Below are 16,738 nucleotides of genomic sequence, written 5' to 3'. Positions count from 1 at the left end.
CTACATTTTATAGATGAGGAACGTGTGGGTCAGGGAGGTTATATGATTTTCCAGAGTTAAGTAACAGGTAAATGGCACAGCCACTCCTCTTGGTTTCCTCACTGTACTTCTCCATGCTTCAGTCTCTCAGCTGTAAGTCTGGAATTAGGAACAGGACCCAATGTTGTCTGAGGGTTTTACCATCCTGATCGGAAATCAGTTAACTAGATATTTATTCAGTATTTTAAATCATTTGTGGAGGATTTTACTTACAACAGCGTGAGTTGAGTATCTTCTGTGCAAAGCACTATGGAGATAGGAAATACAATACAAAACCTCTGCCATTACATAGTTTACCCTGTAGAAGGTGAATGCCAGCAGTGGACATCTAGTGCAATGTAGTGGAGCGTTTCTTGTGAGCAGAGATGGGCCGGGGAGCTAGGAATCTGACAATATTGAAGGTCAGGGTGAGATCCAAGCTATGGGCACAAAACTCCAACAAGTGTCAATTAGGAAGTGGTCAGTTACAGGAGTTTGGCAAGAAGAGGGAGGCACTGGGTCAGGTACTAAGGGTTCTGCATGTTTGCTCTATGGTTGTTGACCTAGAGGCCCAGGTGAAGATGTGAGATTTTCTAAGGCTGGGAATCAGTGATTCTCCAAAGAATGAGGCACAAGAAAATGAGGGGTAAACCTAGGAAGGGTCAAGGAACTGGGGGAATGGACTGGCCAGGGTCATAGCAGTGAGACTGCCTTGGTGGGCGCTGGGTACATCACAGGCCCCCAGCAGTGAGCTCAGCAGTTGGTCTGACAAGAATATCAGCCATTTTTGTTCCTCCTCTTCCTTAAAAGGCAGCTGAAGTGTATGGAAAGTTTTCCTAAGGGCCATTTACAGGGGCTGCTGGGGTGCCCTGGTGTGTGTATGTGTGAGTGTATGTGTGTTCACATGCAGTGTGGGCTTGCTTACCTGGTGGTAGGCTGTTGTTCTTTGTCCTCTTTTCAAGAAATAAGCAAATAAAACGGAGGAAACCCATTTGGAAAAAATGTTACTTCAAGCAGCTTTTTACAGCTCTTTCAATCTCATACTACAAGCGTGTAATTCTGGGCCCCTAGTCACTACAATTCATGACTATGTCTTCTTTTGTCTCCTTTGAGTTTTTATATTTTGATGTAAAAGTGAATTATCAGTAGGTTTTCTGAAGCCATGCCTGTTTGTTCTTTTTGTTTGTTCAAATGAAACAGTGCATCAAGTATGAAATTAGATTAATGGAGTAAATATTATGAATCATACACTCTCGCTAATCTGATGCTCTTTCTTTTTTTTTTTGACCCCATGTTTTGTTTTCTGTCTGTCTTTCTTCATGTAGGATTTTCAGTCCAGTGTAAAGCTGTTGGAGCGAGGAGCAAAGGTAAAGAATGATGTAATGCCCTGGCTGTCCCAAAGCATCTTTTGTTGTGGAATGGTTATTCCAGTCATCTCTTTATGAATCAGATGTGAGGGGCTGCTTTGTGGAAGGAGTCCTTTGCAAGAACACATCAACGGGGAAAGAGAAAGGGACATTCACTTGGAGGGCTCTTGCTGAAAATGGGTTTAACTCTCCTTTTGCCAGTCACCACCAGCCTGACCTCATACATTTTTAGTACAATGGAGTGGCTGAGCCTTTGAGTACACCACCATTACATCATCGTGGCAAATTAAAGAAGGAGGTGGGAAAAGAAGACTTATTGTTGTCATGGCCCATGAGATGATTGGAACTCAAATTGTTACTGAGAGGTTGGTGGCTCTGCTGGAAAGTGGAACGGAGAAAGTGCTGCTAATTGATAGCCGGCCATTTGTGGAATACAATACATCCCACATTTTAGAAGCCATTAATATCAACTGCTCCAAGCTTATGAAGCGAAGGTTGCAACAGGACAAAGTGTTAATTACAGAGCTCATCCAGCATTCGGCAAAACATAAGGTAAATGCTTTCTTTTTTTGCTTTTTAAAACAGACACCCTGAATGAGGAATAATTTTAAAACAGAGCCTCACTTTTAAGGGGAAAAAGTAATCTGAGGAAGTTTTGGTTGCTTTTTAAACTTTGGTACCTTAGGGATACCTCAAAGTAATTTACTAACCACACTGTCACATTTAAGAATATTTCTAAACTATACAGAAAGGTTAACTTGTTTTAATTTGGTCAAGTGCTATGTTTACCTCTTTTAATGGTTTGCTAAACTTTTTAAAAATTTAAACACTAATAAGTAGTTATAGTTGATAACATGATATTAATTATTAGTAACTTAATATATAATAACTTATAGTACATGTGTCAACAATCACTAAATTAATACATTATTCTGTGTTATCTACAAATTTACTGAAAGGAAATCATTCTTTTCAAGTGGTTTGGGAAGAAAGTGGAAACTGATTATATTAGAAGTGCTGTTTATTTGTGGGAAGGGAAGGTACCATTGTTCAGGATTTAGGGATGTAATTTATCTTGGAGGAAGGTTATTTCTGGGATTCCAAAATGTTGTCCTTGTGGTAGGTAAGGCTGTTTCTTTTCTTCAGGAATAAAAATGAGTTCACTTTTTTTTTTTTAAGATTTATTGATTTATTTATTTATTTGACAGAGACATAGCGAGAGTGGGAACACAAGCAGGGGGAGTGGGAGAGGGAGAAGCAGGCTTCCCGCCGAGCAGGGAGCCCGATGTGGGGCTTGATCCCAGGACCCTGGGATCATGACCTGAGCCGAAGGCAGACGCTTAACGACTGAGCCACCCAGGCACCACAACTGATTTCTTCGTTATGTAGAAACATTTTAAAATGTTTCTTTAGTTCAAGGATTGTTACGTTTATTTTACATATTATTTGTTTTATGAGTTTTAGCGTTTTATAGCGGTAAGGATTTTAAACCAAGGAGATTTGAGCATACCTACATAGAAATAACATCAATTTTGCCTTTTAAAAGTTGATTTTTACAAGCATTTAAACCATTTGTATACTAGGTTTATCCAGTCAACTGCGTGTCCTTTTTATTCAGATTATTACTTGAAAGTGGGGGGGGGCAGTTATTTGCTTCTGGGATGATTTTCCCAGCTTCTTTCCTAACAGCCTCTCATTTGCACTGCAGGTTGACATCGATTGCAGTCAGAAGGTTGTAGTTTACGATCAAAGCTCCCAAGATGTTGCCTCTCTGTCTTCAGACTGTTTTCTCACTGTACTTCTGGGTAAACTGGAGAAGAGCTTCAGCTCCGTTCACCTGCTTGCAGGTAAGGCTTGTGGCAGAATTGAAAGAACTTCAATCTCATGGAGCCCTCCCCATAAGCAGTATTTCACAGAGAGCTCAGAGTACAGTAGGTCATCACAACTGTGAGTGTTCTGGGTAAACTGATTTATTTAAAGCTTCTGATTGACGTAACTATTCTATTTAAGTTCAATACTACCATTCTTCCACAGTAGTCAGTGTGTTTCTTACTTAGCTCAAATGCCTCTTCATTTGGTATTTATTTGTTAGCTAGAAATGTCACATAGATCTGTGTGCTGCTTCTGGCCAGAGATTTTTCCATTCATCTGGGATCTAAAAACAGTAGAAATGCTCTACTTCTCAACTCCTGCTCTTGGTTCCCACCCCCTGTGGCAAGAACCAGACTAGTGTCACAGTGTCAAACTCTTATTAAACAGTTACAGTTACAGCGGACTCCAGATCAGCCCACCATTCTTGGACATTATGAGCAATGAGAGGGAGAATGTGTATAAACTATTTCTTCTGGTAATTAGGGAGACAGTTTAAAAACTCATTTACTTGTGTATTACCGTTTTGTTTTTACAACTGAAAAAGGTCTCAGTTTGCAAACACTAAGCAGATGATTTTATACAGTACCTGGGAAGAACTATTTTATGTCTGTCTGAAAAGGGGGGCAGTGTGCGAGTTCCACTTCATCGAATTCCAAAGCAGTGTTCATCCTTTGCTTCCCCTGTTTTGCAGACGTTTCTAAAGCCCTTTCACTGACATGGGCTCACAGAGTGGGGAATACAGTGTGACAATGCACAGTGACCTTTAACACAAAGCTGCTGTGTCCCGCAGATTCTGCCACCGTGAAAGGCAAGAGGGCTTTTAAAAATGCGATCTAAGAAAACAAAATATGGTAGATATTATCATTTTCACACTTTTAATCTTTTGTTGCAAGGATGGTACCATGAACTTGATGTCGTTGGCAGTTGATTGTTAGAAGTGTAAACGTTTCAGTTTTCAGAGAATAGGATTCATCAGTTGTTGGTATGTTAACACTTAAACTCTGTGAAGGTTTAGATAAGATTTCCGTGTCTCCAGTTCTTGCTCATCAGCTTTTGCTTCAGGTCTCAAAAAGCAGGCATGGTTTCCTGTCTCTTTCAGATCATCTGCTGCCCCGCTTTTTGCTCATGCTGTGATGCTGCGTGATCTTTCTGTTAGTTTCCTTAAGTGAAGCCAGCATGCCTTAGAAAGAAGTTTTCAGAGTTCTATGACTGAGAATTAGAATATCAGGCTCCATCTCTTATTGATCGGTGCATTCTTTTCCTGGGAGTATACTGTGGTAAATACTGCTTTTATTAGAGTTCCACTAAACTGATTTAGTGAGTTTAGGAACTCCTTTCATGCTTCTTGTAGGCGCTGTGAGGACTTCACCTTGGCATGCTATTAATAGGACCAGGGTTTTTCTTAAAGAGGGGACACCACGATGTGCTTCACAGCGAAGTAACTGTCCCACCTCACTCTTGTTGGAGACACTTTCCCTGTGGGGGGCTCTGGCTTGGCAGCGTGGCCAGACAGACACTCCCATGGAGGAATGAGCTCATGTTGAGTTTCTAGCACAGGAGTTTTAGTTCCTTGAATACTCTTTCCCCGCTTTAACAAAGAGCATGCTTGAGTTACCTGGGAAGGTTCTTACCGGCCATGTGTCAGTTTGGGAGGAGCACTCCTTGGGCAAGGAAGAGAAAGGGCTCAGTCTGATCAGCTAGATCAGCTCAACAGTGGAAAGACACGTGGAATGACACACTGAATCCGAACACCCTGACATTCCCACGTTGTACAGGCAATGCCTGGTTGCCTGGATCTAAATGAGAGTCCATCCAGGCAGCACCAAGAACCACACCGAATGTATTGATAGCACCATATCCCGATCCACACCCCAGAATCCTGTGTATCTTTTAGTTAAGGAGGTGGCTTAAGGGACTGAATTGAATTGCCTTGTTTGGGAGTTTCTGAGCAGCATCTTATGATACCTAAGAGAGGGTTCTAGATGGTTTGCAGCCTTCTAACCATTCAGAAGCCCCTGACCAATTGGAAATTCCCTTGGTTAGTGAGTCTGCTCCTCGGAGTAGACCGAAGAGTAGCACAAGTGGAGGAGAGTGCCGGGAAGCTCTGGCCGTCAGTTCTTGGCAACCCGCTTTGTTGCCAAGGTCCAACTGCTCATTGGATGTTCCAGGGATGTGGGACAGGTGTTTCTTCAGTATCTTGTGTGTGTGTGGGAAATAACTGTGGAAAAGCACACAAGCTTCTCACAGGCGCTATAGAAAATGACAAGGTAGCTGGAGACAATTTCCACTACAAACTGCCCCTGTTGCTCTTAGCAGTTGGAGATGGTTGTCAGCCTCATAATAGAAAGATGCGGTGGTTTCTTGGGGGTGATTTCTCCATCGGCTTAAAGCTTTCAGCTACTCTGAGATTATTCGGGAAGAAAGTATCAGATGTGAGATGGCTTTTATGGTCATTAGATATGGAAGTAAAGAATTGTGGCCTGAATTCCATTCCCATTCTCAAGGCCACCTTGCCTGGGCAAAAATGACTTTAGAGAAGGGGGAAAAAAAGACATCCCCCAGGAACAGATAGAAGAAGTCTTCTAATGAGCTGTCTCCCTCCAACAAGTGGAGACCTACGCCTACCTATAGGACCTAGTTATAGGGACATAAAGAAATGCAGGGTTACTGAAGGACGCTCTACTGGAATGGGCTTAATTCCTTAATGTGGAACAGGTCCTCTTTGGGGATGGGGCTAGCTTATTAAACTTGTTTTTTGTTTGTTTTTTTAAGATTGTGTTTATTTATTTGACAGAGAAAACACAAGCGGGGCGGGGGAGGGCGGCAGGCAGAAAGAGAGGGAGAAGCAGGCTCCCCGCTGAGCAGGGAGCCTGACTTGGGGCTCAATCCCAGGACCCCGGGATCGTGACCTGAGCTGAAGGCAGACTCTTAACCGACTGAGCCACCCAGCTGCCCCTTAAACTTGTTTCTACCAGGTGCAAAGGGTTCTCTTAAGCCGCTTGGGCAGCTAATTATCAGGGAGACCATTTTACCAAGTCTTCTAGTCCTGAAACTTGGACCCTTGTTCTGCAGTGAACCCTGCCTGTACTGGCCTCATCTGCAGGACCCCACAGCCTGGGACCTTGACCCTTGCCTGACCAACTTTCTCCTCTTCTAAACAGTCAGTATTCCCAAGATTAACTTGATAGCCATATACTATTTTTCATTATTATCTTAAAATCTTATTTAAATCTTATGTTATCATTTTTCATTTATTAGCTTAGCTCCCCTTCCTGGATTCTCTTTTTCAGGCTGAGGACTATGTCTTTTTCATCTTTGTGTTCCCCCACAAGGCCCAGCACTTCTTAAATTCTCAGTAAATATTTGATATGTAAATTAGCTTACATGTAGTTTTGCCCCATTTATATTTCATGTGATTCATTTTATTAGTGTAGAATATAAGTGATTGTATTAAACAGTGATGAAACTAACCTGAAAGTGTAGTGAAAACATGAGATTGTTTTAAAATAAATGATTTACAGGGCGCCTGGGTGGCTCAATTGTTAAGCGTCTGCCTTCAGCTCAGGTCATGATCCCAGGGTCCTGGGATCGAGTCCCACATTGGGCTCCCTGCTCGGCAGGAAGCCTGCTTCTCCCTCTCCCACTCCCCCTGCTTGTGTTCCTGCTCTTGCTATCTCTCTCTCTGTCAAATAAATAAATAAAAATCTTTAAAAATAAAAAATAAAAAATAAAAAAAATAAAATAAAATAAATGATTTACAAAGTATATTCATTCAGAGCAAACATACAGCTGTTATGAGGAAAGCAATATGAAAATGTTTCCATCTATTGAAGTAGATTTAAACATGATTTTAAGAGCTAATAAAAATAATGTGATGAAATCATGTGAATCTTACTTGATCCTTAAATACTGAATGTTGATAAAAAGCTAATAGCTCTAGAGTTCTAGCTCCACTCATAGGAAGATACAAGTCCGTGAATCCATATAAACTGAGAATGGTTGTGATAATTTCTATATGTTCTTAGAGGTGAATATAAATTGATTGTTCTATTTAGCCATTAGGAAGTCTCCCAATAACCAAGCCGAGCCAAACCATAACATCGTTTTGCCCCCAGAGGAGTAAAGGGTTTAATTACCAGTAGTAGCAGCCTCATCTGAATAAGAAAGAATGAATTTGGATCCCTTTGGGAAATTCTCCATCATCGTTGGATAGGTGATGACAAAACCATCTTTTCCACTTTTTTTTCAATTTTGAAATCTGTTATTAAATAAGCACAGTTTAAAAACCCATCTGTGCTCCCACAGCCATCTGTGAAAACAAGACCGAAGAATTTGAATGGAGGGAGTGACGGACGGGTGATGTAAACATGTGTTTCACAAAAATGACCATAGTGGAGGGTCCTGGTTGTGAGGATTGGCTTAGATGATGCATGTGGAACCCCTGTATCAGTTGTCTTCTTTTAAAAGCTGTTATCATCCTGAGTTAGAAAACAAATAGTTGCCACCATTGACTTACTGATCAACTTTTTTGGTCTTGGTAATGTTCAGAAAAGTAGTTCTTTTTAAAAAGTAATCTTGTTTCTTGGCCTTATTCATTTCTCAGGGCACCAGATTGAACATAAATCTGGAAGAGAAGAGAAAAAATACCGAACTTGGGCTTTTATTTCTTGCTGACATAGACAAAAGAGAATAGATGGGTCGTTAATAGAAATAAAGATCAACCTACAGATGAGAAATACTGTTGTTATTTCCTTCTCTTTCCTCACTGCTGTGGTTCTGAGTAAAAGCAAAAGGGACCCACAGCAGTTTATTAACTCTGCAGCACTCATTTCTGTCCTGTGATGAGACACAGGATAACCAACCCTACAGCAAAACACCACACATGAATCACAGACTTCAGCCCTGCCATTTACAGACGAGGAAGATAACTGAGCCCTGAGTGACTCTCCCAAGCTCTCACTCCCGTCACGTGCCCAAGGCCCATATCCACAGTAATTCCAGAGTCTTGTGGAATTTCATCAGGAGGCTGGACTGAAGGCTCTTTTTGTGGTAGCTCTTTCTCAGACTCTCTGTGGATTTCAGAATCATATTCTTACTTCACATTTTATGGAATGAAGCAACATATAAAAATATACTGTATATAAAAATTTTTAAAGCATTAAATTATTTTAGCGGGGGTGATCATCACATAAAAGTCTAACTCCTCTGTTCTGTGCTGAAGGATAGTTCTGAATAATGATAGAAGATACCATTTATTAAGCATTTACTGTTGGGTACAATGTTAGTAAAGCACTAAGGGCTTTTATAAACATTTGTCTCAGAACACAGCTAAGGTCTAGATTGATGTTTGCTATGGTTAAAGACCAAATACACATTTCTCTGTTTTGCATTAGATTTGCTAGTCTAATTAGAACTAGGAGGGAGTAAAAGTGTATTTGACTCTACACTTTTTCAATTTAACAGGGATCTAGATTCAGTCAGTAGATCTGTATAATAAACCTATAGCTTTGTTTAGTGGAATCAGTTATCATCCTTCCTAATGGAAGTACAGTAGAACCCTGTCTTGCTGGTGACAGATTTTGCTGTGCACGCTGTTGTTACCATCAGTTCTGTGACCTAGTGACATTTCTTCTGTCCTTTTGTCTAGAGAAGGGTGTCTTCAGTCATCCCATCCCAAATCCTGCAGTAGTTGGTAAAAGAGATGGAAATGAATGGATTTCAGTAAAAGTACTACAGTTGCTCAGGAGTTGGCTGTTCTTGGGTTTAAAAAGCTGCAGGGACTGAGAGCCCCTGGAAGCAGACTAAACACAGGTGCCGTCTTGCCCGCTGGTGGCCGTGTCCCTGCGCCCAGCTTGGTGAGGCCCTGCAGCCTGGGTCCTCTCTCTCCAGCTGCTGCCTGCCAGTGTGGTGAGCCGGTTGGTGTCGCTGCCCCTGCTCGCGGTGCCGAAATCATAACTGCGGCCGTGTCTTTTTTTTAAAATGGGCTGCAGACCAGACTAAAGATAGTTCCTTGGTTTCTCATCCCGATCCTCTGCACGAGCCAGATGACGGCAGCCTCGATGAGCACGGTGGCCTCAGCCTTGCCCCGGTCGTGTCACCTGTGGCTCTGGAGAAGCGCCAGACCCAGGACTTTCATCCAGTCCACCTCTCAGGGTTTCATGGGCACTTTTGTGGTTGGGCCTGGGGCTGAGCCACCAGAAAAGCAAAAGGCTCGGCCCTGCCCTTGAGAACCTAGCGACCAATTTGGGGAAATATGCCTAAAGTGGACGAAAGAGAGGGGCGTATGATCCTGCGCTATACTGTGTGATACAGTGAAAACGGTGACGGGGTGTCGTCTGCAGAGGTTGGGGAAGATTTGATTACGGCAGTGGGGTTCTAACTGAACCTTGGAAGATGAGTAAGATTTGGAGGGGGGCCTCGGCATTCAGACGGGGGGAGAAACATGATTCAAAATGTCAGGACTGCACTTTGATTTTAGGGGGCCGTAGGGGGACTAGAGTAGATTTCTTTTGCAAAGGGGAGAAGTGGGAATTGAGAAGAGATGAAATCAAATTATGCAAGCTCTTTAAACCAAAAGGACAAACTTGTGAGCCGTCGGGGATTTGGCTGTAGGCCCTGCCGCCTCCCAGTCCCCTAGGTCTGTCTTCTGAGTTCTCAGGGTGTCCACTCTCTTCCTCCTGCCAGCAGCCGAGTCAAGCCCAGAGCATCCCCCCCGCTCCGAGTGCTCCGGGAGCCTCTTCACTGGCCTTTTCCTATCTTCTGCCTTGCCACCTACAATCCATTACTCACACTGGAGCCAAAGTGGTATTTTTATTTTATATTTTAATGTAATCCAGATTATATAACTCCCGGGTCTAATATGCATCATTGCTTTTCGGATAAATTCCCAAATCCTTCACTGACTCACCAGGCCCTATAGTGGCTGGCTCCTGCCTACCTCTCCAGCTTCATCTAATGCCACGTAGGTCCTCAGTTCGTTTCACTTCTGTAGGCCTCCTCCTGGTTGCTGCAGACCTGCGGCATCAGTGTCTCGGGCCTTCACAGAGGCCCCTCCTCCTGTCGTCCGCTCACTCAGCCTAGCGTCTCCTGCTGGATTCAGTGTTGTCATCAAGCCTTCCCTAGCTACCAGGCAAAGTTGGTTTTCTTTGTTATACATGGTTCTTTGACCACCTACCTATAATTAGTTAATTATTCATCTAATTATTTGGTTAACATTTATCCCACTAAACTGTCCATTCCAGAGAGGGCTTCTGTTTTGGTCACCACTGCCCCCATTACCTAGTGCTGTGTCCTGCTCACGGTAGGTGCTCGTTAAATGTCTCTTTGAACCTACAGATGATTCCAGTGGTCTCGAGTTGTTTGGTTGACTGAACAGGTAGCCCTTGCTTCCTGCCTGCTTTGTCAGGTCTCCAGGGAAGCTGTGCAGTTGGCCAAAGAGGACTGTGGATAGAGAGGAATACATAGAAGTAGTCTATGGGAAAGCCTGCTTCAGGCTAGATCAGAAAGCTTTGAGCTTCATGTAGAAAGGCCTGAGAGATGAGTTATATGGTGATTCACAGACAGTGTACAAGTTAGTCAAATTTGATTTTTAAGAGTCATTCCCCAGAGACCAGACTCATAGCCCCTTTTCCTCTGACTCATAGAGTTATCTCCTGATTAATAATCTCATTTCACCGAGCCCTTTGATGATCACAGTAGACCTGTCCAGCAGCCATTTCATCCTGATCTGGGTCCTAATTGTAGTTGGTCTGATTAGTTTCCTGAGGGATGTGCCCGGATTCCCTGAGCCCTGGGGTATTATTAGACCTTCCAGATCGTATGGAGTTCTGAGCTACTCAGGGACATCTGAAAAAATTTTCTCTCTCCACCTTTCATGTAAAGTCAGCAGCACACTGAAGATTGGGTATGACAGAAACACAGGATTCAGTGCTGCTTTTCAGTGACCAAAGTAGCACTCACCAGTTCTGCCTTTTTTCCTTTAGTAGCAGAACCATGTTTTTCTTGTCCTGCGCTGCCTCTGTCACCCGGAGAGTCTTCTGGGCGTTGTGGTCTAGGAATAGGAAGCAGATTCTGGGCCCCCACCCATGCCAACATCGTTTTAGGCTTTGAATGGAATCAGGAAATCCTTCTGAACACCAAAACTATACAAGACTTCTGTCCATCAACAGCTATTCATTGTAACAAGGAAGGATTCAGTAAACATTTATTGAATTTCAGTTATGTGCCAAGCACTGTGCTAAATGCTGAGGGGATTACAAAGGAGCGTGAGACATAATTCTTACCCACAGGCAGTTCACAGTGTATTCTAGCTGGAGAAACAGAGGTCACAACACACACACAAAGATGATTCACAGTTACCAAGTCAGTGGCAAATACTCATTGCCAGATGGTTGCCATAAATTTTATGGAAGTTCTAAGTTGTCAAGATCATACATAGATACACTGGTCAGGAAAGATTTTGTTTGTTTTTTAAGATTTATTTATTTATTTTAGAGACTCAGCACACATGCAAGGAGGGGGAGGGGCAGAGAGAGAGAGAGAGAGAATCCTCAAGCCGATTCCCCGCCGAGCATGGAGCCCAACGTGGGGTTTGATCCCGGGACTCAGATTGTGACGTGAGCTGAAATCAAGAATCGGCTGCTTAACCAACTGAGCCACCCAGGCACCCTGGAAAGATTTTTTTTTTTTTTTTTTAATGCAAGAGAAGAGTATTGAAACTGTCAGAGAGTAACTCAGTAAGGGAAGATAGTAGGGTGAAATTTGTTTCTGGGACCTGGCCCCCATCACCAACCTGAGACCCGTGGCCAGTTCTCCTGAGCTCTGGGTGTCTCTGTGTTTAGAAGGTTTTGATGTAAAGTGTATTTTATTGGTTATGGTAAGAAACCTTTGGAATATACTTCTGTAGAAGAAGTATGACTTGTGCTTGCCTATGGTTTGGAAGGAAATAACAAAATGGATTGGAGGAGAGATTAAATTGCCAAAGGCCCAAGATTGGAAAGCACATTGTGTTAGGAAAACAGAAGACCAATTTTCCTTTTCCATGGAGGGTGGTGGCATGGAAAATCAGGTTGGGCTGTGGACTGGGATTAGATGAGGAAGGGTCTTGAATGTCTGGCTCACAATTTTGGATTTTATTCTGTGGGTATTGAGAGCAGAGATCACATCAAAACTTTATTTTTAGGGTGCTTAATCTGGCAGCAGAGTGGCCGTGAGTGGGGAGGAGGACAGGTGGATCAGAGAGAGCTGTTACTGAGTTTATCTAAGAGTGAGGGATGAAGGTCCTGGAGCAGGGGGGCGGCAGGAGAATGGGAAGGCAGGGCAGAAAGAAGAGACATAAAGGAAAGTCAGTGTGGGGATGCCTGGGTGGCTCAATTGGTTAAGCGTATGCCTTCAGCTCAGGTCATGATCCTGGGGTCCTGGGATCGAGCCCCCGCATCGGGCTCCCTGCTTAGGTAGGGAGCCTGCTTCTCCCTCTGACCCTCCCCCTGTTTGTGCTTTCTCTCTCCCCCAAATAAATAAATAAAATCTTTAAAAAAGAAAAAAAAGGAAAGTGTGTTGGCATAGCAACTGGATGTTGCTGAGCTGGGAGGTTGGGGTTGCCATGGATGGGGATGCAGAAGGAAAGAGAGGGAGACATTGGCTTTGACTTTAAGTGTCAGTAAATCTTTTAAGTGAAAATGACCAAAGGGAGTTGAAAGTGTTAGCTTGGATTTTGGGACCTCAAACAGTACAAGCTTGGAAATCTTTGATTTTCAGGTGAAATGAGCCAATGTGGTCTCTAATAACCTCCCCTTGCATGCCTATGGCAGTAGGGGCCTCCTGAGTCTGTCCTTCTCGGGAAGTCCCCGGACGCTGATCGCTTACCCTTGTCTTCACATCTTCATGTCACTGCAGGACCAGTCGGGCTGCCTCTGCAAGTCTGGCTCCCCTCCTACAGAAGTCATTGGTTTTATTCAGCAAGTGGTGGATTCTGGCCATATTCCTTTTGTTTAGGTATCCTGGTTGCACTCTTTAGAATAATCTTTGAGGGCATTTATTAGGGGTACGAGCTGTGTGTTCTGGATGTTTTAAGAGGAGGAGTTTCTGGGTGTAGCTGCGTATTGTCAGTTGGAAAGATCAGTAAAATAGCTATCATTCCACATCTTCTGAGAATTCTTTACTAAACAACACTTCTGGATTTTGCTAATTGATTCTGATAATGTTATCTTAAGAAATAATAAGATTTAGACCTTCTGAATCACAAGAAATTGCATTATTATAGTATGTGGTGGTTTTTTAATGCTAGTACTTTGAAACTTTAAAATCTGTTTTGTTGTCTAGGTGATAACTGTATTAATCCAAAAATTAGATTTCTCATTCCCTGACTGCGCCAGGTGAGAGAGTTGTTTAATACAGAGTGAACTTTTTTGGAGATGTCATTTATGGGACAAGTTTTGTGAGACCCAAGCTACTTGTCCGGCTTCCTGGACGGTCTCCACAGAAGTGCATATCTGTCCACTTCCCTCTTGGTCTGTGCTCCGGTAGATACGGAGCAGATGGAATAGGAGCTTAAAGTTAATGCCTTAAGTTATTAGGGATTTTTCTCGTCAGCGCTGCTCAGTGGAGATTGGCTGAAAAAGACACAGATGGAACACTACTAAAGATGTTGAGAAAAATCTGCCATGCTCTCTACCCTCCCAGAAATGATTTATCAAACATGTGTGGCTTGGCTTACCCAGACCAGCCTATTGTACAGCTACTTATGTATGTTTGCTTTCTCCAGGGGCGGGAAATTATGGTGACTTCATTTTTGTTTCATTTTTTTAACTAGTTTCAACTCTCCATGTATACAGTTTGCGGACCCTGGAAGAATTGTAACCACACTTGAGTCTTTTTGTGAATGGCTAGAGAACAGAGAACAAAGCTGCTGGAATTAGTCACTTCATTGTGAAGTGAAATGTGCATCTGTTGTGAAACAACATTTCAACAATCGAAATATACATGTCAGCAATTTAGTTTTTAATATTAGGATTGTCTCCTAATAGCAAAGTAGCAGATTTTATTTTCAGGATGGAGAGAACTCTTCTCTACAGGTGGGGTGTACTTAAATCCTTCACATGCACTCTGGAAGAAGTAAGTGAATGGGTTGTATTATGTCACAAAAAGGGAGTCTTTGTTTTACAAAGGTTAAACTACATGAGAACTATGTTTAAAAAGTATGAAACCATATAAACTATGAAAATGATTTAATATGAAAAATTAATTTGCATTGGCTTTTTAGAAGCATGTCTTTCATAAAATCGAGCTTGGTATAGATATTATTTCCGTATAGAGCTGTGGAATCCCTTCACAGTGTGGGAGGGAGTAGCCTTTAGCCCTCCTTCCCGCTCTGCATGGCTCTGTGGGGCTGCGAGAGCTCTGAGGGACTGGCCACCTGTTGGCACTGAAGCGTAAGCAAAGTCCTGTGTTTCTCCCCGCAGGGAGCTATCTCTAAAGGGATGGAATTGACATTTATCTCTAGTTTGAAAGACTAGGGAATCCATTTTTAGAATTTGAGACTTCAACATTTATTTCACATCACTAAGCTTTGGTAAAGTGCTAACTTTTGTTTATTACAAATACTCCTTTTTAAGAAAAATCACTGTGATTTATAACTGGTTTCAAGGGTCAGAGAGAAGAGAAAAGAGTGACTAATTGGAATTGTTTAGTAGAGTTGTTATATGTATTGTACTTAGCAGATTTTTTCCCCCAAAATTAAATGGTGGTTCACATTGGCTTTTACAGAAAATGGTATTTGTGATTAGAATTGTGAAGGTGGTGCTCTGAAGGAAGAAGGTTTTCTTGGCTGCATGAGAATAAAATGGTATATAAGTTATGAATGCCTTTATACCAAACGTTTTCTCTGTTCAGAGTAATATATATGTTTTTATTTATAAACGTGCATTCTACTGGTTGGATTTGTGGAAGACTAACAGAAATTGTAGTTTGTCTGCCTGTCCAAATCTGTGGAGCTGGCCCAAGGTGTCTGCACGTCTACCTGCCCGTCCCCTCGTCCGTATTTCTCTGCGGGCAGGCGTGTCTGCACACACGTCTTCCTTCCTCTTGAAAACAAACATTTCAGCCTAAGGGGAAGAGTGGATACCACCATTTCTAGATTCAGGTCTATCTTCGGGAAGCTTGTCTGGGTTACATGACTGCGTTTTCTCGATTCCCAGATGATAAGCAGCATAAAATCTAGGGAGAGGAGAAACGTGGTGAGATTGGATGGTGAGTTCAATCCTTGACCAACTTTATAAGTATTTTAAAAGCTTTTCAACTCGAGAGGATAATGAAATGATGTTGTGTGTTCTTGTCATGCAATCTAACACGGAGTCTGGGGGACAGCGGAGGGTTATGACAGGGCAGAGAAGATGACTGTTCTGTATCTGTCAGCCATTTGTAACAAAAAATTTGCATGGATGAATTATACTTTTCTTCTTGTGAGTTCTGGTTTGTAAGAGGAAGAAGGACATTTTAGACATATTTCAGAACTGAGTGGCTGATGAGGCCACAGATAGTTTTTCAAGAGTTCGGGGAAATCAGGCAGTGTCTCATCTGTTGTTAATTAATGAAATGAAACTAGGGTCACTAGAGTACAACAATGAATGAAAGGTCAGTGAATGGAAAAAACTGTCAATGAAGGAGGGTGTTAGCAGAGTGGAACATTGTCCTAGATAAAGATCAGGGAAAATGTACTCTTTGGCTGAGGTAGTGTTTTCTGGAAGTGACTAGGAGCCATAGTTTGGGACATTTCAGTCCAGACTGAGCACTAAATGAATGCTCTGATTTCAACGAAATCTGTTAAATATTTTAAGGCTATTCAGGTTTGTGCCAGAGATTAGTTGAAAAGATAGTAAAAAAGAAGTTTTTTTGTTTTATAATGTGTTCTACAGTGTGTTATTGCTGTTTTGTTTGGCTTTTTGGTTTTGTTTTGAGGTTAAACACTGGTTTCTTGCTCTCAATTATTTCTGTTCTCTTAGAATTTTCTAGAACCACCCTCACTTTTGAGATCCCCCCGAAGTTAAAGTGATTTGGGATCACGGTAGTAATTAGTGTTAAAGCTGACTTCAAACAGCCCAGGCCTGCTGACGCTGTCGATGATGGTTGCCAAATTGTACCCCCTCTGAGAGTTGCCTTGTGGAGGATGGCCTGGAAGTCCTTAGGACAGCTTCACCACCATCTTGCACACTGTGATCATGAACAAATCAGTGACTGTATTTCTATCTTAACTAGTTCATCTGTCAGCTCTGTTCTTGGTTTCATGTGAAATGAGTGCATTTAGAGTCTCTTGTGTCTCTGCTCATGTCAGACCGCTTTCCCTTTTTTCTCTCTCATTGAAGCTTTTGAACCATATATGGCTCTGGGGAAGTGAGGCTCTGCCATGAGTTTGGGAGAGGCCCATGGCCATTTTTAGCCTGGTATTGAGACCTAGCAGGTCACGGCTAGTGAGGGCAGGACCCCAT

General features: G+C 42.5%; 1 protein-coding gene across 7 annotated transcripts in view; it reads left to right on the top strand.

Moving 5' to 3' along the window:
- Positions 1 to 16,738, top strand: part of DUSP16 (dual specificity phosphatase 16) — a 176,195-nt gene that overhangs the window by 129,441 nt on the left and 30,016 nt on the right. For 6 of the 7 annotated variants that reach the window (XM_032391792.1, XM_032391794.1, XM_032391793.1 and 3 more), the window contains 2 exons: positions 1,344 to 1,937; positions 3,094 to 3,232. In XM_032391792.1, the coding sequence (XP_032247683.1) occupies positions 1,710 to 1,937; positions 3,094 to 3,232 (367 nt within the window). In that variant the 5' untranslated portion in view covers positions 1,344 to 1,709. The remainder of the gene's footprint in view (positions 1 to 1,343; positions 1,938 to 3,093; positions 3,233 to 16,738) is intronic. The other variant, XM_032391798.1, reaches the window with a different exon arrangement.

This window comes from Phoca vitulina, unplaced genomic scaffold (genome assembly GCF_004348235.1).
Source record: "Phoca vitulina isolate PV1807 unplaced genomic scaffold, GSC_HSeal_1.0 scaffold64, whole genome shotgun sequence".
NCBI lineage: Eukaryota > Metazoa > Chordata > Mammalia > Carnivora > Phocidae > Phoca > Phoca vitulina.
Note: the sequence above shows the minus strand (reverse complement) of the source record. Positions and strands in the feature narration are given on the sequence as shown.